The sequence below is a fragment of the Primulina tabacum genome, chromosome 9, assembly GCF_025594145.1.
Source record: "Primulina tabacum isolate GXHZ01 chromosome 9, ASM2559414v2, whole genome shotgun sequence".
NCBI lineage: Eukaryota > Viridiplantae > Streptophyta > Magnoliopsida > Lamiales > Gesneriaceae > Primulina > Primulina tabacum.
Genome location: NC_134558.1, coordinates 26,113,144 through 26,124,103, shown reverse-complemented (window position 1 = coordinate 26,124,103; position 10,960 = coordinate 26,113,144). Strand labels below are relative to the sequence as shown.

Genomic DNA, 10,960 nt, shown 5'->3' with positions numbered 1-10,960 from the left:
TGTGAATATCGGTAGGGTTGACCCATCTCACAGTTAAAAATTCGTGAGACCGTCTCATAAAAGACCTACTCTTATTTATATATATTACATAATATTGAGCATTTCTCAATTTATTGGTCATGCTGTACTGCATATTTGATTTTCTGGATTATTCACTGAATGACTTAAAGAATGAATGACTGAAGCCATGAACAACAATTTATCTACCAGATTTCTATTCCACTTGACAACGCGGCTTCGGCCCGAAAAGTGAGCCCCATGAACAACGAGTTTAAACCTTGGTATATGGTTCATCTTAACAATGTGACTTCTGTCTGAAAATGTGAGTGCACTTTGACGTGTAAATGATCGATTGTATATATCCTACTTAAGTATGTGCGGAAAAGTGATAAACCGAATGTTGGTGAAAGTCGACTCTTTAAAACCCCTCAATATTCACTTCAAAGTTTTGAACAATCACGACATTTCACTTGACAACATATTTTGTAAGTATATATTATTATTTTTACACATAATCTCATATTAAAATATTATATTTAAATATTACCATTGACTTGATTTATTGACTCACAAAAAGTTAACCTATATTATAAAGTCAAAAATTTTACACATTTTCGTTATTTGTAATGTGGGATTTGATGAAATCCATCAAAAAAGCGAATTCAGAAATCCTCGCCTTTAACCCAAAATATGGCCTCCTCTTCTTCATCCCACCCTGCGACAGCTCGCTTCTCCTCTCATTGCCTTTCACCTCGCATCTTACCCTTTAAATTCAGCAAAATTACACCTCCTTGCCATCCACGTTACCCTGCCATAGTTTGTACGCTGGACAAACCACAAGCAATGGCGGCGGCGGTTGACCCGGCGGTTCTGCAGCGGCCCGACTCCTTCGGCCGGTTCGGGAAGTTTGGCGGGAAGTACGTTCCGGAAACTTTAATGCACGCCCTTACGGAGCTCGAGGAGGCCTTCAAATGCCTTGCTACGGATGACGGGTTTCAGGTTTTGGTTGCTCCCATTTCATAAAAGATTGGATCTTATTATTATTGTTGTTGTTGTTGCTGTTGTTGTTTTTATTGACTTTGGAAAAGCAGTGGGATAGTGAATATTTTGTTCAAAGAATCTTGTGGTGCTATGCATTGTGAGTTTGAAGATGCTTGTTACGTGTTTGTTTTATGGTCTGGAAAGGTAATAGAACTGACCTAGGGAATGCCGAGGTATCTTAGCTAGTTCAGAAACAAAGGTTCTAAAATTTTTCTTGTGCTATCTAATGGGCTATGTTTTAAGAGCTCAATATCTGTAAGAACCAAAGGATAAAACTTTTTTATTGTTGTGAATTTTATGACTTCAGAATGATAGTTGGTCAAAAGAAAACAGATACTTTTGTTGCGAGGTATATGGTGGAGTTCACGACGAACTGATGGGACAGTTTTCGTGCTTTGATTTCTGTACCAATATTTTCGATTTATATGCATGGTTGAAGTCTGTTCTGCACTTTCTTTCTGTAGCCAATGATAAATTAGATTTTGGTAGTGTTTCTTGTTACTTATGAAATGAATAACTTCTATGCATTTTGGGTTTATAACTCTATGGCAATCCAAAACTGACATGATTATTCTGCTAGCTTATGACTCTGGAGGAACATATCTACCAGAGTTAAAGAATAAATCTTACTTAGAATTGAAGAGAAATTAGATATGTAACATGGGAAAGTCATAATGATAATTAAGTGAGTGGGGAGGGTACATCAATGCTTTAACAATTTGAATATAATTAGTTTCTGGATTAATTTCAGAAAGAGCTAGATGGGATATTGAGAGACTATGTTGGAAGAGAGAGCCCACTTTACTTTGCAGAGCGGCTTTCAGAGCACTATAAGCGTGCTGATGCAAAGGGGCCTCATATATACCTCAAAAGGGAAGACCTTAATCACACCGGGGCGCACAAAATCAACAACGCGGTAGCACAAGCTTTGCTTGCCAAGCGTCTGGGTAAGAAGCGAATTATTGCTGAAACTGGAGCTGGTCAGCATGGTGTTGCCACAGCTACCGTTTGTGCTCGGTTTGGTCTGCAGTGTGTTGTTTACATGGGTGCTCAGGATATGGAGAGACAATCGCTTAATGTCTTTAGAATGCGGCTTCTTGGTGCCGAGGTCTGTCACTCTTGCAGCTTGTACTAGTTTTTTTTTATACGTTCCAGCTGTTTTAAGCAACACATGCACACGGCAATTACTTTTTACGGGTGGGTTGATTCCTTTTTTAAAATTATATATTGTGATGGTGTTGTAAGGGGCATATATTCTACTGCAATAATACTGTTTAATCAAGTGGGCTGGCTTGAAGCTGTCAGCCGCCTGTTCATATGCTCATTAGGATGCTTGTGAGCAGCAGTAACTGACTCAGATATCTTTGTTTTTGAAACTGACATCATAGAGTTCTCCTCAAAGTTGTCGAGGGATCTGTTAAATTTTATCAATTTTAAATTTCTCAAGTGTTTTGAGGTCCCACTATTAATTACAATTTCCACCAACAGTCCTACGGACATTAAAAGTCCGTCTCTTAATTTTTCTTGTGTGGAACCGTACAAATGCATTTTAGTCTCATTTCCGTTTCTTCAGTGGCCTTTTCCAGTTAGCGTTCCTGCTTTTTGTTTCAAAATTTTCCGGCTTGTAGGTTAGAGCCGTCTACTCTGGAACTGCCACACTGAAGGATGCTACATCTGAAGCTATCAGGGACTGGGTGACTAATGTGGAATCAACTCATTACATACTTGGATCTGTTGCTGGGCCTCATCCATATCCTATGTTGGTAAGAGAATTTCATGCAGTGATAGGTAAAGAAACAAAGAAACAGGCATTGGAAAAATGGGGTGGTAAACCTGATGTGCTTGTTGCTTGTGTTGGTGGAGGTTCGAATGCTATGGGGCTTTTTCATGAATTTGTTGATGACAGAGATGTGAGATTGATCGGAGTGGAGGCGGCTGGTTTTGGCTTAGACAGTTGTAAGCATGCTGCCACACTGACCAAAGGAGAGGTTGGAGTTCTTCATGGAGCTATGAGCTACTTGTTGCAGGATGATGATGGGCAAATAATTGAGCCTCATTCTATTAGTGCTGGGTAAAATTATTTGTGTTAGCATCATTGTATTTAAAGTGATGACATATTTTCATTAACTAAAAAATAATGCTTGATGGCTTTTATAGTCTGGATTACCCTGGAGTTGGACCAGAGCACAGCTTTCTTAAAGATATTGGACGGGCAGAGTACTACAGTATCACCGATGAGGAAGCTTTACAAGGTGAGAAATGATGGCTGCATTTTATTTTTATCTATATATTGAAGTCGTGTGTGTGGTTGTTCGTTCCTTGTCAAATGCTAATAATGCTACTAAAAAGCAAGTCTTCTTTCATGTAGAATGAAGGCCATTGACTGATGTCAAATCTTCTGCTTTGAACGTCGGTTCATATGCTAGTTCAGTAGTTCATGTACTTGAAATAACTTGAGACATCCTTATTATGCATGAGTTACTCATCTATACACAGAAAATCTGAAGTGACAATCTCTTGAGTGATTTTCCCCATGGCTTTCGACCTATATTTGCAGCCTTTAAGAGACTAGCTAGGCTAGAGGGCATTATCCCTGCTCTGGAGACTTCCCATGCACTGGCTTATCTGGAGAAGCTATGCCCAGAACTTCCTGATGGAACTAAGGTTGTCCTCAACTGCAGTGGTAGAGGAGATAAGGATGTTCACACAGTCAATAAATATTTGGACATTTAAACGTCTCATTCTAACAAGGAAGAATATGGGCTCATTGGAAAAATCAGAGGAAATCAGCTGAGCTCCATCTTCACGTCGAGAATATCCTTTTATTGTCTGGATTGGTCCACTGTATTTTGGAAAAACAGCGACTTTCTGTTCGAGGAGCCTTTTGAAAGAAAAATCCACAGGTTGATTTGACAGTGTGGATTCTGATCGAGAGTCTTTTGGAGTTGTAGTTTGTTAAATAGCATTGCTATTTTTCTCAGGTTTCTTGTTTGTGGAATCATGTTAAAGCATCATAAGATGGGTGAGAAATTTTCGAACCTAGGAACAACAATGACTTCATTCTTGCCATGTTGGCAAGAATATTTCCCCTTAAAATAATCTGATGGACAATCGATCTTTATTCAATACCTGCAGAACTAAAAAGATTTCCGTCAAAATTTCCCTCCAAGTGAACTAGTATATAAAAAAATTGCTGAATAATACAGCAAGCATGGGGATGTGCAAGTTTGCTTGCCTAAAAAGTAGAAATGGTTGGGGAATGCCTGCACTCAACTTTCTGTCAGAAAAACTCTAAATTCTGATATCCTCCCTTCAAAGGGATTGTAAGTATTGTCTTAGTTTTGTTGGCTGGGGTTTGCATCCCGGAAACAATGTATTTGCTGATCTCCTCGGCTTCTATTTTCAATTACCAAATTCCTGCATCCATGAACAAGCTAACTACAATACTTGAATCTGGAAAAAATACACATCACCTGTATCATAGTACGATGATGCATCAGTGATCCAAACCCCCGATTTAGAGAGAACCAGATCTCAGGCAATCATCGAAACATAAAGATCCGATTGAAAACACTAACAACAAATGATTGTATGTTGATAAATCAATGGCTCTGCTCACTAGTAACGTTCTCAGGAAGAGTTGGTTTTCAGTGTTGCTTATTTTTTAAAAGCATATTCTGAATAAAAAATTGCACCTTTTTTTTAGGGTTTTTTTTATAAATAATTTAAATTTTAAAATTAATTTCAAAAATAGTTTTAATTTTTTTTCCAAATATACCGCAATCTGTGCTTCGTAAGCACGGATCTTGCTCCACGTGAGTATTATCCTTGCTTCGTAAGCACGGGTGCTCCAACGTGTAGCATGATCCGTGCTTCGCAAGCACGGACGTTCCAACGTGGAGCATCCATCTCCACCCCCATCTTATCTTACTTCTCCACCTTATCTTTCCTTCTTCTCTCCTTCTTCCTCCATCCCTTGCTCTCTTTCAGACGCTCTCACAGATTATTTCTCTCGTGAACTTTCACAGATCTTCAAGTCTTCTTTCTACCTTATAACGAAGTTTAGAAGATCAACAATTTATATAAGAATGACTATTATTCGAGCTCCAGAAGATCCCATTGTCATCTATTTACAAGCGACACATAAGTCGTCTAAAGTTTTTTCCGAAACGTTGATGATATTGTCAAAGTGAAGAGGTCAGACAATTTGATTTAGAAGTTATATACCGATAATTACATACACAATCGTGTACTTGCATACTTGAATGATATTGGTTTTTATGGAGTTTTAGATTGTGGGTCACAAATTTTTGATAATCATTTGATTACTGCTCTTGTTGAACGTTGGCGACGCGAGACACACACGTTTTGTTTTACATGTGGTGAAGCAACTGTCACGTTACAAGATGTTTCAATCATTTGGGGTCTAAGAATTGATGGTCAAGTAGTCACTGGAATAGATGTGTCACATACAGTTGAGGAATGACAACACATATGTTTGGGTTTGTTGGGATTTGTACCATCATCAAAACATTTGAAAGGTGGTCATTTGTCTATGACTGCACTACACGACCATTGCATGTCTAACCTTGTTAGTGATGATACTTTAGAAGTAGATGTTGTGAAATATAACCGTTGTGTTGCGTTAATGATTATTGGAGGAATAATGTTCCCTGGCTATCAAGGAGGGTTTGCTAGACTCATTTTTTTGCAACTGCTACAAGATATTGATACCGTAAAGTCTTATAGTTGGGGTAGTGCTGTTTTAGAATTTCTATACCGTGAGTTGTGTAACGCAACACGAGCAGAGAAGACTACAATGGCTGAACTTTTATATATCCTGCAGATATATAAATAATGTAATTTGATTATTTAAAACAATTTTTTTGTTATTTGTGTTTAACTATTTTTATTATTATAAGCAGATATGAGCATGGAGCTGAATTAAATGTGTTAACCCCAATCGAGATGGGTTAACATGAGTTGTATCTCCCATTGATCCAGATGCTGTTATTCCAGTTTCTCCATATGTTGCACGGTAATATTTAAAATTTATTGTGTTAATATCATGTATCTCTTATAATATTTTGATATGTAATTGTATTTGTTAAATAGTAGGTGGAAAATTGGATTTAGTTATGCACATTCGCCCACACATTCTGTAATAATTATAAGGGATTCTCTAGATCGTATGAATAATAATGAGGTATTATCGAATGTTTAATATTTTATTTTGATTTAATGAATATTAAATTTATTTATGATTAAATGTATGTTAATTTTTAACATATATATTTTTCACAGTTTAATTGGATCGTTTATTGGAAGAATGACATAGACGTGAAGACGATCATACGAGAACAAAATTTGGCGATGTGTTTGTCCCATTATTTGCTTTGACATCGTGGAGATGGATCGTCCTAATCGGGTGATGCAACAATTCAGAAGAAGACAATCAATTCCAGTGTCTGCCGTCGACAACGATGATTTGCATAATATCACGAGAACATGTCATCGAAACACCAATTGGGGATATTATCATAAAAATTCAGTTGAGTTGTGGAATAGTAGGTTGAGATATTTTGCTAAAGGGGTACGACACAGGCGTTTGATGCAAACTGACGAATACTACTTTGAATGGTATAATCGAATAATTGTACGCACCATATCACATACAGTTAATATCGTTGGTTTTCAACCATATCCGTACAATATTTTTGCCGGCCACTTTAATGTTCAACAAAATTTTAGTACGCCTTCTCCCTTTTCCCGTCAGTCAGCATTCGGGTGGGGAAGTGACATGGTTAGGCAACCAAGTGGGTATGACAATAATATTCCATCAACTCAGCTGAATACTACAGGACCCTCTACTACCCAACCTTGTTTTTTTAGTGATTTAGGGATTGATGGCTTACGTTCGTTTGGTCAGCATGATTATCAAACTCCATCTTGGTCGAACATACAAAATTTCACAAATCTTCTTAATGTTGGTCCTCAGCAACTTGTGCATGATATGCGACCACATAGAAATGTTATTTCACCTATAACTTTTTCAGGTTACTCGAATGAGGAAATTCTTGAAGATGTTGGATTACGTAGAGGGACGAGAAGACACAATCCACTCGACATTTGTATCATTGTAATTTTGATGATGATTTTTCTACATGATTGTAACTATATCATTTAAATTGTATTAGTTGTACAAGTTGTTTTAATAGATTGAGATAAAGAACAATATGTTTTTTTTTTTTTGAAATCGAAGAGCTATTGAAGTTTGCAATATAATGATCATAAGTGAAAGATGACATTGTAAAAAAATCTGAAGTGGAGAATAAAACAAAGATACACAATTAAACAAACACGTCAAAAAAATGTTTTCACATTTACACATCTCGACACAAGAAATTACACAAGCGAAATATAAGATGAATAAATAAGAAGTGACGTCTCTGTCCTCATGTAACGTATCGTACTTTTAAACTAATTGAAATTTGCGGAAAAATAAAAATTTTCATAAATACCAATAAGCTTTCAAACGGTGATCATAAACGAACTGTCCAACCGGAAATATTTGCAAAAGAGTGAACATAACTAAAGTTACTAAGGAAAAATGCTTGTTTAAACATTGTAATCAAAACGTGAAATCAGAGTAATTTTGTAGAGCCCAAAATCAGTACACGTAAAAATGCATTTATTTAATTGTTAAATCATTTATTTAAATTTAAAATGATTGTTAGTGATGCATGATTTATTTAATTGCATTATTTAATGTTAGGTGATGCACGTTAAAATGTTTTCTCAAGTTTCATATTTCAGGCGATTATTCGACGCGGGATCGAGGAAAAGAGACCGGCAACGAGTTTGACAATTTTAAACGTAGTGTTTTATTTTAAGTTAAGGACATGACATTTTAAATAATTTATTTGGTTTTATCATTTTTAAAACCCAAATTATTTATGTAGTATTTTATGATCTTTAAACTTTTAAAAGCTTTGACACTTGTGCAATTTGTTTTAAACTTAGAGATTTTATTATAATTAAGGCAGAGTTAATATTTTTAAATTAATTGTTGATTACTAATTAAGAAATTTTATTCCCCTAATTTCTATTAAACACATATACACACTTTTTTATACACTAGAAATTGGCAAAACACACACACACACTATCACAATTCAGATTTTATTATTTTTAAGAGGAGGAAACTAGGGTTCTTTGCAAGAATAGCATCCGCCCCTTCCATTCGATTTTCCAGCAAGTTTTCGGTGAATTTTATTGCAAGAAAATAGTGTCACGTTCGTCCGGAATCAAACCTCGCTCCGTCTCCGCTTCGGTATCGTCGTATCGTGAGTTTTAAATATTAAAAAACATGTATATTCTGTTTTTCCTGTATCGATCTAGTCATATTATGTGTTGCGATGTTTTTATGCGAGAAAATACATGTGTGATGTGTAGAAGTTTGAGCAATCATGTTTGGATCACTTTTGAAACCATTTTTGGGATCTCAAATCTCGTTTTTACTGATCTTTTAAAAACTGCGATTTTTCGGTCGAGATTTTGAGAAAACTTCCAACGTAAGAAACGTAGAACTTTTTGATACCTTCGATTTGATGTAAAATTAGAACTATTTTGATAAAAATTGAGTGAGATATGATCATTTTCGTGGGACTGCTCAAACTGTGTTTTCTGAAAAATTATGTTATTGATGTGTTCTTGAAGTTTTATTGTTGCAGGCTTCGTTGGGGATCGACGGGTGATCGTTACTGCATTTAGGTATGTTTAGTATGATGTTGGGTTGGTATTTGTTATATCGGTTAGTGTCGATAGGCACTTGAATTCATTAGAAGCCGTAGGAAACGATTTGAGGTCAATTTCCGTGTTTTTGAGTTGTATTATATCGTAGGTTGAATGTCGTTGTTTGAGGGTGTTCGTGGGTTTGGATTCAAGGTTATAGTATCCTAGGAGGGGTCTCGAGGTGTCGATTCATGGTCGGGTTGATCGAGTTAGGAGAAATAAGCCTTAAGTATATGAATTTTCGTTGGTTCACGCGTACCGAGCCTACACGGACCCTTTGACGGACCCTGGCACGGGGTCCGTGCCTTTGTTTCCTTTGAAATGTCAAATTTACGAGCCTACACGGACCCCTAGACGGACCCTAGCACGGGGTCTGTGTCCTTACTTCTTTTCGAGCATTTCTTTTGCGAACCTACACGGACCCATACACGGACCCGGGCACGGGGTCCGTGTACTTCATATTTTGGGAAAAAAATTAGACTTCACATCAGGTTTTGTTTTGGGGTTCAAGATAATGGTTAGTACGATGATTAAAAGAGGTCAAGTCCCGAGAGAACTAGAATGTCATAAGCTACTTATTTACTTCGGTGGTGACCTTGAGTACCTAAGTCTAAGTTATGCAAGTTAAGTATTTCAAACTCAGGTTAGTTTGTGCAGCAGCGGCCCCAAGCGAGATCCAACGAATCCATCAACGCCAAGTAAGTATGTTTGACGTGCAAAGAAAATATTTCAAGTTTTTTAGGTATGCTAAATGTCTTGTGACCAATTATGTATGGGATTGAAAAGCGGTAAAGCATGACCAGAGACCAATCCACCCCGTTAAAGCATGAATGGGTTTAGATCAGGATTGGAAAGAGTTAAAGCATGAACAGGGACCAATCCACCCGTTAAAGCATGAACGGGGATCTCATGTATGTGGCAGTGGATCTTCCCTGTCAGCCCAGTACTGTGGTTTAGTCTGTTTCCCTGTCAGCCCAGTACTGTGGTTTAGTCTGATAAGGCGTATTTATGTATGAGTCACTTGCTTTGAAAAATGCCTCTATGCAAAATGATGAAGTTTATGTATGTTCATGTATGTACAAGTATGCAAGCACGTTTAAGAAAAGTTTCATGTTATGGCACGTCTATGTATGTACGTAAGTTCAAGCTTTTATATGCACGTTCAAGTTCAAGTATGTACGTTCTATGTTGAAGTCGCATGTGATTTTATTACGTATTACTCGTTACTTCCATTTTATACGTGTTGAGTCTTTAGACTCACTAGACTTGATCGATGCAGGTGAGGATGCATTTGAGGAGACGGGAGGTGGGGAACAAGGAGCTGGCTTGGACTGAGCAGGAGGCTAGACCCGAGGACCGCCCAGTTTTTAAGAGTTTATGAACTGTCCAAAATGCTCTGATTTCATGTTATCGATTATGAGTTTTAAACAAGTACTTTTAGTAAACTTCATTTGAGATATTTTGTTGCAACAATATTTGGAGATGAATAGTTTATTTTATCGAATTTTGAAGTTTCGCCTTTTATTAAAGAAAATTTTTAATTTTTCCACAAATTTTAAGTAGTAAAAAGTACGGTACGTTACAATTTTTAACATTTCATAAGAACTTAAAATATGGCGGTTCTCGGGTTTAGCCTCCCGCTCAGTCCAAGCCAGCTCACTGGTTCCCACCTCTCGTCTCTTCAAACTCATCCTCATCTGCATCGATCAAGTCTAGTGAGTCTAAAGACTTAACATGTATAAACTGGAAATAATGAGTACTACGTAATAAGATCACATGCAGCTTTAAAATAGAACGTACATACTGGAACTTGAACTTGCTTAAATAAGATCGAGCATACGTACATACATACTTAGACGTGCCATCCACATAAAACTTTTCTTAACCATGCTTACATCGTACATACTTGAACATACATAAACTTCATCATTTTGCGTAGAGGCATGTTTCAAAGCAAGTGACCCATACATAAATACGCCTGATCAGACTAAACCACAGTACTGGGCTGACTGGGAAGATCCATTGCCACATACATGAGATCCCCGTTCATAATTTAATGGGTGAATTGGTCCCTGGCCATACTTTACCGCTTTTCAATCCTAATCTAAACCCGTTCATAATTTAA

The 10,960-nt window shown here is 37.0% G+C and overlaps 1 protein-coding gene across 1 annotated transcript; it reads left to right on the top strand.

Moving 5' to 3' along the window:
* Positions 1-628: 628 nt before the first annotated feature.
* Positions 629-4,162, top strand: LOC142555045 (tryptophan synthase beta chain 1). The gene is made up of 5 exons (XM_075665689.1): positions 629-999; positions 1,793-2,149; positions 2,670-3,112; positions 3,199-3,293; positions 3,599-4,162. Exons 1-5 carry the CDS (start codon positions 691-693, stop codon positions 3,772-3,774), a joined length of 1,380 nt encoding a protein of 459 aa, XP_075521804.1. The 5' UTR covers positions 629-690; the 3' UTR covers positions 3,775-4,162.
* The last annotated feature ends 6,798 nt before the right edge of the window (positions 4,163-10,960 follow it).

Coding starts and splice junctions, on each gene's coding strand:
- LOC142555045 (XM_075665689.1), top strand. CDS start 691: ATGGCCTCCTCTTCTTCATCCCACCCTGCGACAGCTCGCTTCTCCTCT. Junction 2,150..2,669: donor TGCGGCTTCTTGGTGCCGAG/GTCTGTCACTCT, acceptor TCCGGCTTGTAG/GTTAGAGCCGTCTACTCTGG. Junction 3,294..3,598: donor CGATGAGGAAGCTTTACAAG/GTGAGAAATGAT, acceptor CTATATTTGCAG/CCTTTAAGAGACTAGCTAGG.